This window comes from Sceloporus occidentalis, unplaced genomic scaffold (assembly GCF_023333645.1).
Source record: "Sceloporus occidentalis isolate IW3139 unplaced genomic scaffold, rSceOcc1.0.p SCAF_3, whole genome shotgun sequence".
In the NCBI taxonomy this organism is placed as follows: domain Eukaryota; kingdom Metazoa; phylum Chordata; class Lepidosauria; order Squamata; family Phrynosomatidae; genus Sceloporus; species Sceloporus occidentalis.
In genome coordinates, this window is record NW_028316983.1 from 78,921,200 (window position 1) to 78,939,064 (window position 17,865).

Here is a 17,865-nt window from a genome sequence, read left to right on the forward strand (position 1 = left end):
ATACTGTCAGCCTGACTTACAAATAAATTTCTTACTTTGTTTCAACAAGCAGCTGTCCCAAGTGATTTCAGAAACACATTAAAAACGCTACCAACATTGAGAAAGTCTTTTAGGTTTGGGACACATTAGATAGTGGGTGAGTCTCACCGGCACATATTGGTGACAGCAGTAGCACAGAGAGGAAAATAGGGAAAGGTTTTAAGAGATTTGGGCAGTGCCGAGTTATCACTGTAACAATGCTCAAGTCCTGTTACATACAGCGGCACAGTAAAATGGTCTCCCTTATATAAAATGGTAAAATGAAGGTTTGCTTTTGGGACTTTAAAAATATATTTTTTAAGGCAATGATGATTGAATCCATGGATACAGGGGGCCAACTGTATCACTGATATATTCCCCACCATCACCGTCTTCCATTTGTAAGGTCATTATCTTTTTTTTAAATCTTTCCAACAACTTCTACTGTGCCATTGACTCTCAAACAGCAAGCCAGTGAGCAGTGTGGATACAACCTCAAATATAAGTTTTAAGAGGTATAGCTGTCAGATTTTTTTAAAAGACTAAACAACTGGTTTGAATAGATTTTTAAGACTGCCCCCTAAATAACAGACACACTAATTCAAAGCAATTCTGCTTCTTTATAAAATATTTCCCCCTTGCTGTTACAAAGGAGACATGCATATGGAGAGCATCAGTTCAGCATGGTCTTTGGTTTTTATTTAATCAGCTCCTGTTTCTTCTTATTTCTAATGGAAAAGTTGCAGTTAGTAGTTATAAGAATTCCATTACAAACAGGAGTATAAATACTGAGCATGACCAGCAACCTTAAATACAGTTTCATAAAGATTTGCTGATAATGAAGAGCGACTGAAGAGTAATGAACATCTGTTTCTTTGGCATTTAAGTGGTGTGTTGGATACTTTACAAAAGAAATATAAATTGTTGCTGCAAATATTTTTTTACTGTAATGATATTACAAAAAGAAGAAGGACAGTTGGTGATGAGGAAATACAACAGTGGTATTTAAGCGCCAATTCAACAAACAATTACCTAGAAATACCCTTGTTTTCCAACCAATCAAGCTAGGGCAGGGATGGGGAATACTTGGCCTTCCAACAGCTTTGGCCTAAAAGTCCCACAACCCCTTATTATTGGCTATTCTGAATGGGGCTAGAGTTGAAGATAAGAACATCTGGAGAGCCAAAGGTTCCCTGCATCCCAGTCTAAGACTTACAAGGTGAGAGCATACAATACGCAACAGCCATCATCTTTAAAAAAGACTTCATAAAAATATCAATGTGTATGCAGATACACATTGAACTTTTAGGTTGCTGTGTAAGTGCAAAATCTAAATGAATGATGAGAGTCTTTTTTTAGATGATTCAGGCAGAAATGGTGCAGCAAAGTTGTGGAAAAAAGAGCAAATAGGGATTAGCAAGGTTTGCACCAAGAACACCCTTAAAGATAAAGGCCTCTGCCATCCCTCTTTTTCTGGTTTTGAATATGATTCTAAGCCTATTTTATCCGAATGTGAATTTTTAGTTAGAAGCTACTGGTGATAGTTTATAGATTCTACTGAGCACAGGATGACTTAACCCCCAGGTAACTGTGTTTACATTTGTAATCTCAAACACACAGGAAGGAATATCTCTACTATAGTGATGTTTTCATTTATAATCTTGAAACAAAGATTCAGTTACTGTTTTATTCAGAAATACTGTATACACTAATATAAAGGTCTAGAATGTTAGTCAAAAAATTGACCCCAAAAACCTGAACTGACTTATCCATGGGTCAATGTAGGTACTGTACTTTAACTCTTATCAAAGAAGGAACCATCCCCTGGCGAAAGATGAGAGCTTAATCTCTTTGGAGCATCTAAAATAAGCACTGACCTGACCCCCTCTACTCTCTCATCCATCCAGCCTTTAGGGTGAGCACAAACAGTTATATCTGCTGGAATTTTGTAAGATCTTTGACATAGTTTTCCTTTCCTCAACTTACACACACGTCATATCAAAATCCATAATTTTGGCCCTAAAACCTGCCCTCGACCTATGCATGAGGTCAACTTCTAGCCAAGTATGTACGGGAGATGTGATCAATTGATTATGGGAATTTTCTGGCCAGTGGACAGCCCTATATACACTACAATAGCAGGTTTGGATTCAAATATCTTTTTCACTCACATTTCTGAGTGTTCTTCACTTTTTTAAAACAGCTACTGTAATTAAACCAAGACAGCCCATAGTTAGTTTTAGTAATGCAATGTCATACTGAACCTGGAAATAAGAAAGCCACATAAGACGATAAGGCTAACAAACAGGCACAAACAATAGCAAGACAGTCCTTAGCAAAGTGCCATCTAGTGGAGTCCAATATGCTTACCTGATGGCAGTGACTCTGAAAACAGGACTAGGAAGCTAGTCACTGCCATTTTAATTTCTCACAATGCTTCCTAAGTCACTTCACTCAAAGGCATTGTGGGAAATTTAAATCATACCTATCAGCTCCCGAATACTTTTTAACAGGGAAGTTGGAACAAGTTGCAATGGTGGATCCTGTCAGGAAGCTGAGGTCCCATGAGCTGCCCAAAGATACAATGTGCTGATGTTGGGTCTACAGAGTGACATTATGTTTAGAAAAGCAACTTTTCCTTGTCACAGGACAGACTTTGGGCTCGAATAGACAGGCCAAAATAAAACTGCTTGGAGACACTTTGGAGGTATGCTGTTTAAATGATGCACCAAAGCTGCGCTTCAGTCTTTATGACTGGAGTGTAGCTTTGGTGCGGCTTCTGGCCTCTTAGGGACACATGCATCATTTAAATAGCATACCTCCAAAGTGATCTGAAGCAGCTTTACTTTGGCCTGTCTGTTCAAGCCCTTAGACACTTTTTCCCCCAAGCCACAAGTAACCTGCATGTCTCAATAGGAATATTTTAGAAGATCCACCTACCACTGTGTGATGGCCTGTATTACAGATGGCTAAGAGACTCTCTGACTGGGCCAAAGCTGCTTAGTGAAACCATCAACAAGGCTGGTAAATCACAAACACAGCCTTTTGTTCGGTGAGCCTTTTCCAATGAGCTAGGTTTTCCTTGCTTGCTATTTTGTATCAAGCCTAATTTACTATAACTACCCATGATGCAGTACTGGTACTGCAGAACCTGTCATTCACTGGTCCACATTTGAGTCTATTTGTCCTTAGTATGACAACAGTCAGTGCTCTGAGGCATCTTTTATAAATTTTTACATTGACTGTATTTTGGATCACTTTTTCATTTCTTCTTTCTTCCTCCCTAACTTTTCACAAGATTCTGAAAAACTATCTAGAAAAGCTAAGAAGCAGGTTTGGTGGTTTGAACATCAGACTATGACTCTGGAGGCCAGGGTATGAATCCTGACTTGGCCATGTAAACCCACTGGGTGACCTTGGGCAAGTCACACTTTCTCAGCCTCAGAGGATGGCAATAGTAATCCCTCTCTGAAGAAACCTGACAAGAAACCTCATGAAAGGCTGGTTATAAGTTGGAAACAACTTGAAGGCACACAACAACAAATAGCTCTATCTTTTTTTAAAAAAATATATCCGATTATGTTTAAGCTGCTTCACTAATTACTCAATATCCAGCCAAAAGCCAAGCAATAGAGGCAAGAGAAATTACGGAATCTGAATCATGGAATTACCAAAACAGTAATGACAAAGAGACAAACTAATAATGGAATGACTAAAACAGTGATGACAAAAAGATAAACAATACAAATATGGCTAAGATCCAATGGTATATTTTGGTATCCACTGCGAGTGAAATAGAAATTTCTTACTGCTTTCTCACAATACAACTCTCTGGCATCCAAAACATGATTGAAAACCAGCCCTCCAGAGCAGGATTTAGGTGGGGGGGGGGGGAAGATGGGAGTTAATTAGTTCTGGGGAAAGCAGAAGTAGATCATATGCAGCCTGTCATATCTAATCCATTTAATGTTCTTAAAGCATAATGTGCATTTAGATCTGCTGAGAAAATATTGCATTCAAGGCAGTTTATACCACATTTTAACTAGAAGCATCGTTTTTATGCTTTATACTGCTATGACCAGACTTTAATTTGTAAAGAAAATGTAAGAAACGTGGGGTGGAAATCTGTAACAGAGTGGAAAATCTAGTTGTGTAAATTAGTATATGGATATTTAATAACAGATGCCAGATTTTCAGGAGCACATTGTTTCCAGATATTGAGAGGGAAACAAACTGAAAATGAAATTTGGAAAAATTGGATTAATGGCAAAGCTTTAGAAAAATGAATGACAACATTAACTCATTAGTATATGTGTTTTATAAGACATAGCAAATTTCCTTCAAACACTTCTATATCACCCTTCATCCCATGAGATTACAATATGCTATAGCATATAATAATAATAATAATAATAATAATAATAATAATAATAAAAAATTTATTTGTATCCCGCCCCTCTGAGAACAATCGGGGCAGCTAACAAAGTTAAAATACAGAACATGTAAAATCCCTACTACCCTCCCCTGCTTAAAAAAGTATTAAATCCACTACAGTATTTAAAAAGGCACAAAACAAAAAATACACAAACATACAAGTTAAAAACTGACCAAAAAGTGAGCAACATCACAGCCGCAAACAATCAGTGGGAGCAGCAGTATCTTTCCCAGACATTCTTCTAAGGCCGGGTTCTCTATTCTGGGAAGGCCTGCCAGAAGAGATCCGTCTTAACAGCCTTTTTAAAGCTTTCTAAGGATGTAAGTAGACGGATCTCATCCGGCAGGCCGTTCCACAGTCTGGGGGCGACGATGGAAAATGCCCTCTGGGAGGTAGTCGAAATCCTAGATTTTTGTAGCTGAAGTAGGCCTCTCCCAGAGGAGCGGAGTGTGTGGGGAGGATTGTAGGAGAGAAGGCGGTCCCGAAGATAGTTTGGACCCAAGCCATTTAGGGCTTTAAAGGTGATAACCAACACCTTGTACTGGGTCCGGAAGCTAATGGGCAGCCAGTGGAGGGACTTTAAAACCGGCGTAATATGGTCTCTCCTGGATGTTCCAGAAATTACTCTGGCTGCCATATTCTGTACTAATTGCAGTTTCCAGACCAAGCACGAGGGTAGCCCCATGTAGAGCGCATTACAGAAGTCTAGACGTGAGGTTACCAGCGTGTGCACAACAGTCTCAAGATCCCTTACTTCCAGAAAAGGGCGCAGCTGGCGTATCAGCCGAAGCTGATAACAGGCGCTCCTGACTGTCGCATTTACCTGGTTCGCCATCAGGAGCGACGAGTCAAGGAGCACCCCCAGACTGTGAACGCAGTCCTTGACGGAGAGTGTGACCCCATCCAGGACTGGAGGTTGCAACCCAATTCTTGGTTTCGGGGCCGTTACCGTGAGCACTTCCGTTTTGTCTGGATTCAATCTCAATCTGTTTTTCCTCATCCAGCCCATTACTGCCCGAAGACATTCATTGAGAGAGGAGACGCCATCAGAATTCGAGGCTGACGAACGAGACATGGAGAAATGGATCTGGGTGTCATCGGCGTACTGATAACACCCAGCTCCATAACTCCGAATGATCTCACCCAGCGGTTTCATATAGATGTTAAATAACATCGGGGACAGAATAGCACCCTGCGGGACTCCACAGGTGAGCTCCCTTTTACTGGAGCAACTGTGCCCGAGCATCACCCTCTGGGATCTGCCCGAGAGAAAGGAACGGAACCATTGCAATGCAGTGCCTCCAATTCCCAGCTCCCTCAGGCGATCCAAGAGGATGCCATGATCTATCGTATCAAAAGCCACTGAGAGGTCTAGGAGCACCAACAGGGTCACACTGCCCCTGTCGATGCTCAGACGCAGATCGTCAGTCAAGGCAACCATGGCAGTCTCAACCCCAAAGCCTGTCCTGAAGCCAGTTTGAAATGGGTCTAGATAATCGGTTTCATCCAAGACAGCTTGGAGTTGAAGAGCAATAATTAATTATTGGAAGACCAGCAACAACAACAACAACAACAATAAATGCAGTTTTAATTACAAAGACAGGATGAGAAATTACACAAATTAAAATGGCTTGATAAAAATATATGTTCTAATCTGGTGTCAAACATATTGGAAAGTAGGCTGCCCAGGCATAGGCTGCATCCACACTGCAAAAATAATCCAGTTTGACACCAGTTTAATTGCCATGGCCAGGGCTGGATTAACCATTAACAAAATAAGCACTTACTTAGGGCATCAAGGGACAAGGGGAATCACAGAAATTTTCCATTGCCAGATTTACCATGGACTACATGGTGCAAAACTGCAAATGGTGCAACTGAACCAGGGTAAAAAAAAAAAGACTTCCACAATAAATTTTAAAAAATCTTCTACTAGTACTACTACTACTACTAATAATAATAATAATAGTTATAATAGAGGTTAATGATATACATTAATCATGGAAGCACAACAACATTAAAATCTAGTAACTGGTAAACTACCACATGGTCCGCCAAGGCTCACTTGATTGATTTGTCTTGGTGATGTTGGCTATTCTTTTCAGTTGTCCATTAATAGTGACTGCAGTGCCACTCAGTACAGTGTTACCAGATAGGCTGGTTTCTCCAAATTTAAACGTTTAAAAATTTTTATTTTACAATTTATTATTGTTTATTACATATATATATATATATATATCTCCACCAAAGTCTTTTAAGTGCTTAGGGCCTCTAAAGGCCTTAATCCAGCCCTGGCTAAAATGATATGGAATTCTGGGAACTGTAGTTTGTTGTGACACCAGAGCTCTCTGACAGAAATCTAAATTTCTCACAAAAGTACAGTTCCCAGAATTCCACAGCATTAAGCCATGGCAGTTAAAGAGGTGTCAAACTGGGTTATTTCTGCAGTCTAGAGAGGGCATTCCAAAGACAAGATGTCAGTGCAGAGAAAAACTAAATGGAGGTACACTACTTCTTATAAGTGAAGTAGCAGCATCAAATCTAAATAGAAGATCAAACTTCTGTGTGGAAATAGAAGCTCTTTCAAGTATTTCGGTCCCAAGTTGTTCAGAGCTCTAGAAATAATTATCAGCATCTTGAACTGATCTTGGAAGCAAACAGCCAACTACTATAGGTCTTTAAACTGAAGTGATATGATTGGCAGCACCAGTTAAAATTCTGTCACATGAATTAACAGCATTAATTGGAGTTTCCAGGCAGCAGCATTTCTAGCACAATGCAGTAACTCAGTTTGGAGATTACCAGATCATGAGCCATCATGGCCAGATGATCTCTTTCCAGAAGTGACCTGGAGAGGGGTTGCCTATGATCTATTTGGCAGCTCTTGATCTTGCTAGACTTAGAAGTCTCATTTTATTTTATTTATTAAGGTATTTCTATATCAGCTATATCTAGGGATCTCAGGACAATGTAAATAAAATCTATTTTAACTGTTAAAAAAAATAAAACAGGTCAATTTTAAAAATTGACAAGTTAAAGCAAAACAGTTGTTTGGAGATCCTTACATCATTATTATTATTATTATTATTATTATTATTATTATTATGCTTTATTTATATAATGCTATAGATGTACACGCTGTACATACAAACAATAAAATAGATAAAGTAAACCTGCCCATGGCGTACAATTTAAGAAATAATAGCATAATACATATAAATAATACATAACAATACAGTTCAATAAAGTAAAGCAGGCAACAGATTAAAAACATCAAATGAGGCCAGAGATGCAAGAGCAGAACTGAGTCCATGGCTTTGGCGTCTGGTAGGTCCTTTCTTCTAATCTTGTGTTTAGTGTGGACAGCATGCTATACCTGGGACTTTTCACACTATAAAATTATAGCATTATGATTTCACTTTAAATGCCATGGCTCCATCCTTTGGAATGCTTGGGTTTGTACTTTGATGAAATATTAGAACTCTCTGCTTGAGGATTCTAAATGCCTCCTAAACTGCAAATCCTGGGATTCCATAAGATGTTGTCATGGCAGCCAAAGTGGAATCATAGTGCTATAACTATGTGGTGTGAAAGGGTTCCTGACCTTGGAGATAGGCCTGTAGTTCCTGACTGTGGTCCAAGCTCCTTCTTCTCCTCCACTTCCCAGGCAAGCAGTGTTCTCATGGGTGGGCAATGCCTGCTCTGCCTATATAGAGCTCATTCCTCTTCATTTTTTTTTATTATTCCCCTGGGAGTTTCCACCTGCAGAGGGAAGGGAAGTATCCCTTTCCCTTATCCACATGTTTCTGTACCAGGTTCCTCCCAGAATTAGGCCTCTGGGTCAACTGAGAAGACAAGCCAGCAGGCAGCCATTATAATACCAGTTGGATTTGTACTAGAACATGATTGACTGGCATGGCCAGCTCTACAGGAACTGTTACCTGCCTACCAACTGGCAGGAAGTTGAAGCTGACAAAAGGACTCCATGCCATGCCAAGGCAATCCAAGCATCTCATAACAAAATTAGGGTGATGAGCAAAGCATATATTTATATCCAGTTTAAATAAATGGGAGAAGGTTACCAGTAGACAGAAATATCTACCTGCAATAGAAAAATATGCTTTTACAATGGAAAAAGTTCTCAAAAATGAAATTTTGTATGTTAGAGAATTTAGTGCATGCAAAAATAAAATTATGAGCCTAAATACTCTAAAGGCACCAGATCTCATTTGATCTAGAAAGCAAAGCAGGGTCAGCCCTGGTTAGGACTTGGATGTTAGATCACCAAGGAATACCAGGTGCTGTAGGCTATATTTCAGAGGAAAGAAGTGGCAAACCACCTCTAAGTATTCCTTGCCTAAATTCATAGGATCGCCGTATGTGACTTGAAGGCCGTATGTGACAGGTGACTTGAAGGCACATACATACATACACACAAAAATAAAACTGCCAAATAATTTACAAAGATGAAACATTCATGTAAAGACTTTTCTGAGTTGAATATAAATGTAAGGTTTTGTATTTGGCACATAAATAGAAAATACCAGATTGTATATTTGTTTCTATATACAAGACACATGCTTTTGTTTTTTAAAAGCAACACAGCACAGAACTTGAAATGTATCTTAAGAACTCCCCAAAGTTGCAGTGTAAGACACAGAAGGCTGTTGGGGCAAACAGTCCATGGATCACCACTTTGACTATCAGTCTTCTAGGCTGTCTTGCCAAATAAGCTGATACGCTTCACTCCAGGTCATTGCCAGCAAACACCACAACAGAAAATACAAAACTGCACAGTAGTAACAAAAAGAAACAAAATTAGTATAAACACACTACTGCGCCCCATATAACATCTGTGCCAGTCCCTTCATATTAAAGACCTGAATGGCTAATGGAATATGCTAAACTCCTTTGGTGAAAAAGAAGGATACAAGTGACTTTATACTTTTCTAGGCATTTGCTATGGCATTAGATGATTGGGCTTTCCAAAAGCCTGAGGAATGAAAAATCACTCCCAGATACTTGTTAGATTTTACCTGTTCAATTGGCTGGTCATTTATAGAAGAGTTCTGAATTGCCCAGCAAGTATCCCTTGGATCAGATCTGTACTCTCTGAAGGTACATACATTAACTTTTATATTTAGACTTTTATTTTTTAAAATGGTACAATTTTATATCTGTGTTGCTTTTAAATATGGTGTAAGCCACTTTGAGTCTCATTCTTGGGAGGAAGGTGGGGTATAAAGGAATAAAATAATAAATTATAAGATACAGAGTGATGAGGGGGATTTGTCATTTAGAATCTACCATAAAGCATATGATTACAGTACAATCCATCTTCAAAGGTACTTCAAGTGACACATTACTATACTGATCAAAAATAGTAACCATTATACACAAATATTAGTAATCCAATTTAAAATAACTTCATCTAAGTACTGATTTTTATATTCCCCACTTAACCCCCCTCCAGAGAGATGGGACATTTTTGTTCCTCGGTAACATATTGGTGCAGAATTCACACAGAACTAGAGCTGTACAAGATTTAAAAGTAAGTATTTTATGATATTGTCACCTGAAGTGTTGTAAATAGATTCCAAGTTTCAGTCATTTGCATGCACAGAGGGTTTTTAAAAATAAAATAAACAAAAAAGGCTGGGAGAAAAACTGTCTGATGTTCATTACAATTGTGCTGTCTCTTCCAACAAGACATACAAATTTTATTTGTTCCCTACATTTCATGCAAATGTGTATTTTCTGGTTCTAGACAGTGTGAAATACCCTTGAGTCTACATCCACAAACACACATGTGGAAGTAGGATATTTTTATAACATGCAGTACACTGATATTCTCATTGGGATCATCAAATACCCCACATTAAAGTATTCAATGGAAGCTGGGTTTTTTGTCTCAGCTGGATGCGGATTAAGACAGCTAACCAAGGTCGAAGCCACTAAATTACAAATAATATCTGGCACTGGCTCCAAAAGTGACTTGTTACTCTTACAGCTACCAACTGTTTGATTACTGAACCCACTCTTAGGACTGCATCTGTTGTGGAACATTCCTCAGCACTGCGTGAGGGAATGGAGTTGAAAGAACAATATAGAGGGAAGATAGAATAAAGCCATCTGTAAATTTCCAACATGATGGATAGCTGGAATTAAAAAGAGAGTAGGGAACTTGTTCACCTCCAGACAATGTTGGACCACAACTCCCAGTATATCAAATCTGAATAACCAATGTTAAGGGGTGCTGAGATTTGCTGTCCAACAATTTCTTAGAGGGCCATGTGTTTCCTGACCACAGATTACAAAATACTATACCAGTGTGGTGTAGTGGTTTAAAGTCTCCAACTACAACTCTGGAGACCAAGGTTCAAATCCGTGCTCAACCATAAAAACCCACTGAGTGACCTTGGGCAAGTGACACTCTCTCAGCCTCAAAGGAAGGCAAGGGTAAATTCCCTATGAACAAATCTTGCCAAGAAAAAACGCATTAGGGCCACGTTAAGTTGCAAATGTTTTGAAGGTATGCAATAACAACTGCTACAAGTACATGATGACACTACACAAACACAATTCTGACCTGGATATAGACTGGACCTTAGGAATGCCATTCTAAGGAAAAGTACACTGGTCTCAAATGAGGATAAACATTGTATCTCAAATACCAAAGACAGAATCTAATTGGGCTTACTAGTCATAAGAAAAATGGCTTAGGTCCTATTTGGTTTTATAAGCTCACATGTTTGACAATTAAGGAGGTTAATTATTGAGCAGAAATTGTTTTTGGATTTTAATTGCTGACAAAAGTTAAGTCCCATAGCAATCTTCAAGCTAAACCACAAGCATAACTCAGCCAGATTGTAAAATCATACTTATATCAATGGAAGCATTAAACCTGTATTTCACTCTCTCCCATTATAATCAATGAAACTTTAGAAGCACTTAATTTTGGCTAGATCATGCTCAAATTAATTGGCATGACTACATTTTTGAGATCTTAGGCCCCATTCCCACTAGCTCATTTGCCCTGGGTAGATCTGGTCCGGACTCGCTGAGCCAGTACCGAATCTGCCCAGTCAGAAGTGCCCACTACCATTTGTGCCAATCAGGGCATTTTGCCCCACTAAAGTTCATACTCACCAAAGTACCGGGTTAAGATGGAGCCTCTTCTGTCAATCAAAAGATGTCAATGGTGACGTCTAATGCCGCCATTAACAGCGCGAGTGCTTCATCCGGCGCTTCGGCTTTTTTAAAATTATTTTTTACATTTGACAGCTTATGCGCATGGAGCATGGGGATGGGAGCGGAGCGGCTTGTGGGGCTCCTTTTCTGTCCTCCTCCTCCATTAGTTTTTTTCAGCAGCAGGAGTGTTTCATCGGGCGCTTCAGAATTTTTTTTATTATTTTTACAATTTGACAGCTTATGCGCATGCTACATGGGGCTCTTTAAATGGGTGAGGGAACCCCCAGTCCATATATGGATAGTTGGCTTCCGCATGTGGACTGGGGTTCCCTCTCCCTCCGTTTAAAGAGCCCCATTCATATTGAGCATTTAAATGGAGGCAGAGGGAACCCCAGTCCATATACGGAAGCCAACTATCCATATATGGACTGGGGGTTCCCTTTCCCGTTTAAAGAGCCCCATGTAGCATGCGCATAAGCTGTCAAATTGTAAAAATAATTTTAAAAATTCCGAAGCCTCAATGAAGCACTCCTGCTGCTGAAAAAAACTAATGGAGGAGGAGGAGGAGGAGGAAAAGGAGCTGTAAAAACCCAAAGCACTGTATCAAAGCCGGGTGTTGCGGGGAGGGGAGGCATGTTCCGGTCCCTGGCCTTTACCCTTCCCCTGAACATGAACCAATCATGATCGGAGCCAAGTTCAGATTCAAATTGCACCGGGTTTTCCAAAAAGAAATGGTAAATACCTCACTCTTTGAAAACTGGGGCTGAGGGGGATTTGCGCAAGATTGGGTGTACAAAGCACGGATTCGGTTGTGAATAAACCGGCGCCAGTATGAACTCCCCACTTTTAACCCAGTTCACAAACCGGGGTATATCATAGTCTGAATGGCCCCTTAGATTGTGTACATATTACATCTATGTTTCCTGCCTTCCAGGCTGAAAAGGTTGGTAGTGTGATCGGTTTTGTTTTGATGAAATTTTAATCAAGACACTATATTAGCAGTTCTTCCATATTTTAAAATATTTTAAATATTGAAGTATATTAGAGATTTTCCTATTTTTTAAAAAAATAATTGTGTTTTAATAGACTTGCTTACCATATTTAATATTTTTTTAGCTACACTTGGTTTTAATCTATTTCCCAAACTACTCTGAATCCCACACTGGGAGAAAAGACAGGACGTATCACATCCTATAGGAGCTCATACAGGAGGAAAAATACTAACAAGACAATTTGAATTTTTTCAAATGAAGGGAAAAAATAACAGGACATGGAATATTATGCACATCATTTGCAAAAGATTGCTGTACAAGCCACAGCATTAACTCAGCACATTCCTTGTTCAGTCAGCAAGAAAAACAAAACTCTCAGGGTTCCCATAACACATGGCAATCAAACACATGTTAGTTCTAGAAGTTGAACAACCACAACAAAGGCAAGTGCAATACTCATATTTCAAATAGCATCTGTACAAACATAGCAATTTACACACATATCAAAATAACATGCAAAATGCAAGATCAAATACTGTTCCAATCAAATAACACATAATGTGTTGGGACCTACAAGACCTGGATTCAGCTTCCACTTTAGGACATCTGTAATGCAAGTATGCATCTCTACTCATAAGAAAATCCTTCTTGGTTTGGTGGGAATTACCGTATATACAGTCGGCCCTTCTTATACACGGATTTTTTATACATGGATTCAAGCAGCCACGGTTTGAAAATGTTCAAAAAAAGTATAAATTTCAAATATCAAACCTTGATTTTCCATTTTTTATAAGGGACACCATTTTGCTATGTCATTATATTTAATGGGACTTGAGCATACACGGATTTTGTTATCCATGGGGGATCTTGGAACCAAACCCCAGCCTATAACAAGGGTCCACTGTACTTGACTATAAGTCAACCTCATGTGTAAGTCGAGGTCTGGTTTTGGGGCCAAAGTTTTATTTAACCCCATATCAGTTGAGGGTAAAACTTAGGGGAATGCAGCAAACGATGCAAATTTTGCCATGGAAAGGAAAGGAAAATGATGCTAAAGCACACTGCTATTTTCCCACTCAGACATTCAAAAAGGTCAGAAGTGGCACTGCAGTGGATTAAAATAGAGAGGAGTACTTCTTTTAGTGCTTCTTTTAGTTTCTTCTGGGATGGACTACGCTCTTGCCTTTTCCTGTACTTAGAGAAGGTGATGGTTCCTTTTTTGATAAGAATATAGCACTTAGAGTACTTATATTTACCCATGGATAAATTGGCCCGGGTTTTGACTAAAATTTCCAGACTTATACATGAGTATATACAGTATTCGATTTATATAAACTGTGGATTTACTCAAGAAGGCAATAGTTCCAGTTATATATACTTAGAAATCAATGGAACTTATAGCTAAGAAAACGTTACCAGTATTTCAAATTAAAGTATAGACAACCTTGGGTGACCTTAATTGTAACCACCATTTATTCTTTTTCACAATCACGCAAATTCTTCTTACACAGTTTGAAAAATGGCAATAACATCTATCTGAATGGGTTTGAAGATCAGCAAAATATATCTGCAAAGATATTACACAAAATGAAGGAATCAACATTGGAGCCTAAGATGAAGAGTACAGATTGCAGAGCAATCCTATGCATGTTTACTCAAATATCCAGTGAGCCTTATTCTCAGGTGAGTGTGTGTAGGACTGCATCTTAAATCAGTATATAACAATTCTAAATGATAAACTACCATTCATCCTAGAATTTCAATGATTTTATGAACCCATAGGACAAATCAAAATTTACCACTGTTAGTTTTTAAATTACATTTAAACCTGAGGGGGGATCTTAATTATGATATGTTGAATAAACTGAGGTATCACAAACTATCTACATTTATTTTGAATTCTCATCCAAAACACAATGTATTGTGGGGTGCACCCTGCATTATATTGTACTGCTGTCAGACCAATATCAAGTTTAGTTCCACTTTTTTTTTCTGTTTTAAGTTATCTTTCATATAATGTCATCATACTTAACCAGAACTTTTAATTTCTTCCACACAACACTCAATACAAGTAGATTTTAAAATTCCCTTTTATTATGAAATACTAAAAGTGAACTTCATTCTAAAGTTCATGCCTGATTTGCAAGAGCAAGAGGAAAAATTCCTGGATAGCTGCAAATTCAGTGAGACTCTGGCAACTTTTCAAAATAATTAGCAAGGTTCTGATTCTTCTGATCCTAGAAATGTGATTATGCCCATCAAATAACATGAATGCTTACTGTAATGGAAGTAAATATTAGTGATACAACAAACTATTTCTGCACATAAATAAAGTGATTGTAATAATGCCTTCCTCACATCTAAAAAAATTACTTTGCATTTCTTAACATTTCAAAATATACACGGGCAGATGAGCATCACAGGTCTGACACTTGTAGATTGTTTCCTCAACAACACACGCAACCCAATCTTGTACAGCTACACTGAAAAAGCATCTACACTGCAGAAATAATCCAATTTGACACTAGTACTTTAGGATCGCCAGTTTTGTGAGACATTTAGCATACTGTGTCAGATTCCAGGATTCCAGAGTTAAAGCAGTGTCAAACTGCATTAACTGTGTGGTGTGGCAGCAGCTTCAGAGCATTCAGTGACAACTCCAAGTAAGAGTGCCTAGGAAAGCACCCTTTCACAATATTAGATAAATTTCACACTTCTTGATTATACCAATAATTAGTACATTTATTTTGGATCTAGATGAGAATCACAGAATTACCAGTTTCATTTTATCAGTTATATTTGCAATATGTGATGTACCATGTTGCCCATTAAATATGTACCCATTCAACTTCCTATGAAAGCGAGAATTACATGTTTCTGAAATTTATTTTTAAATTATTTGTACTGACATAGAATAGGAGGAGCAGAAAGCAGAATTACTTTTCAAATGATGAAACACAAAGTTTTAGATACTGCATTATAGGCTTGACCCAAAATTACTCATTAAAACTTCTTTACCCTGAGATTCTATATCATTAAAGCTACATCCTTATATGCACTTACCTGAGAGCTCATCCCATTACAATATACCTGCCCATTCCAATATCATGGGCACATGTATTATAAGAAAATTCTGCTTCATAACTATGTACAGTCATGCATATATTTGGGCTTAGGTTTGTATGGTATGATTGAAAATAAGTCAATGCAAAACCCTCAGTCAAAAAGCTAATGAGAAAACTGCCTTACTGCCTGAAATTACAGAGGAACAATTTCAAGGAAATGCAATGTATTCAACAGATGAAAACAACTCAAACAGAAGTAATAAATATCCTATCAGACAGATACATTATGGCAACCCTAGTCTTAGTAAAATAAATTTCTGTGTAAAGAGATTTAAGAGACTTGTTTTTTAATATAAGTTATTTTAATTATCACCTCTATTTCTTCTCGTATCTCAGTGCAAGTGCCCTCTCACACTCTTGGTTTTAACACTATGATTCCATTATAACTGCCATGGCTGCATCCTATCGATTTCTGGGATTTGTAGGTCTGTGAAACACTAGCACTCTTTGGCAGAGAATACTAAATACCCGTCCTTAAACTACAAATCCCAGGATACCACAGCATGGAACCATGGCAGTTAAAGTGGAATTACAGCATAGTGTTATAATTAAGCGTCAAAATCTTGCAACAAATATATTGTGGTTGGCCAATAAAGGTATCGCTGATAGATTTTTGTTTGTAAGTGTTATAATCAATCATAGAAGCATGGAGTTGGAAGAGACCACAAGGGCCATCCAGATTAACACCCTGCCATACAGAAACCATCACCATCCCTGGCAACTGTGTAAAGTCAAAGGGCCCTAAACCAGCCATGAACCCTTAGAATATAATGGCAGCTCTTTTTAGAGATATAGCAGATTATTTCCTGTTTGGGGCAGTTTATGATCTAAACACTCTAAGGAAAGCAAGAATGAACAAGATGGCAGAATCCCAAGACCTAGCTGGGTTAAGTCTGAAAATCAGTGTACAAAAGGGTCTTGTAGCACCTTTGAAACTAACTTTAATAGCATGAGCTTACTTACTATCTGAAGAAATAGGCTCAGGTCTAGGAAAGCTCCTGATCCCAGCCTCTTTCTTTCAGTGAGGTCCAAAACACACTACAGAAATAATCCAGTTTGAGACTGCTTTAACTGCCCTGGCTCGATGCTAGGGGATTCTGGGAACTGTAGTTCTGTGAGACACTGAGCCTTCTCTGTCAGAGAGAGCTCTGGTACCACAATAAACTACAGTTCCCAGGATTCCCTAGCATTGAGACAGGGGCAGTTAAAGCAGTCTCAAAGTGGATTGATTTCTGCAGTGTGTGTTTTGGAGCTCAGAGAGAGAAAGAGAGAGGAGGAAGGAGCAAGGAAGAGCAGGAGGGAGGCCAGGCCAGGAGGAGAAGATGGCAGGAGAGAGAGGAGGGCTGGGGTTTACCTGAAAATCAGCCAGGATCATTTCTCTGTCCATGTTGGAGGCCATTACAGGCGGCAGGGTGCCTTCCTCTGGGATGAAATGGCCACCTGGAGGGCGATCAGAGGGGGCCCCGAGCTGGAGCTGGGGAAGGAGGGAGGGAGGAAGGGAAGGAAGAAAGAAAGAAAGAAAGAAAGAAAGAAAGAAAGAAAGAAAGAAAGAAAGGGGGGGCTAAGATCTCATCGAACAACAAGGGAAGCCCTCCTTCCCTCCCAGATCTCCAAGGGAAGAAGAGGCAGCAGCAGCAGCCCTTCTCCTCCTCCTCTTCAGGGAAGGAGGCCCCAGCCCTGCCTTTAGGAAGCCGAGAGGAGGAGAGGGAGAGCCAGGAGGAGAGGGAGAAGAGGAGGCTCCTGGGCAGCTTCCTCCCTCCTGCTGCCTTGCAAGCCGCTGTCGCACATTTTGCCTGTCATGGAGGTCGCAAAAGCAGCGCTTTCCGGCACCCACGTGACCAGGCCTCCTGTCAAATGGGCGCCGCCTCCACAAGGAAGCAGGAGATGGCGGGCCAGCTGCTCAGGGGGAAATGACCCACTGCATGCCCTTTTGCTGCCCCCCCCCCATGGCTCCCTGCTCTGGAATTCTGGGAATGGTGGTTTGTTGTGGCACCAGAGCTCCTCTATGGGCAAGTAGTCCCCTCTGTTTCTCTATGGGAATGCATTCCCCAGTGTTTCCCTATGAGAGACTACCCCCCTATGTTTCCCTATGGGCAAATATTCC

At 39.4% G+C, this 17,865-nt stretch overlaps 1 protein-coding gene across 1 annotated transcript in view; it reads right to left on the minus strand.

Moving 5' to 3' along the window:
• FAF1 (Fas associated factor 1) overlaps positions 1 to 17,555 on the minus strand; it is a 225,901-nt gene extending 208,346 nt beyond the window's left edge. Inside the window, exon 1 of the mRNA XM_089515109.1 lies at positions 17,116 to 17,555. Within this exon, the coding sequence (XP_089371235.1) occupies positions 17,116 to 17,160 (45 nt within the window). The 5' untranslated portion in view covers positions 17,161 to 17,555. The remainder of the gene's footprint in view (positions 1 to 17,115) is intronic.
• Positions 17,556 to 17,865: the final 310 nt, after the last annotated feature.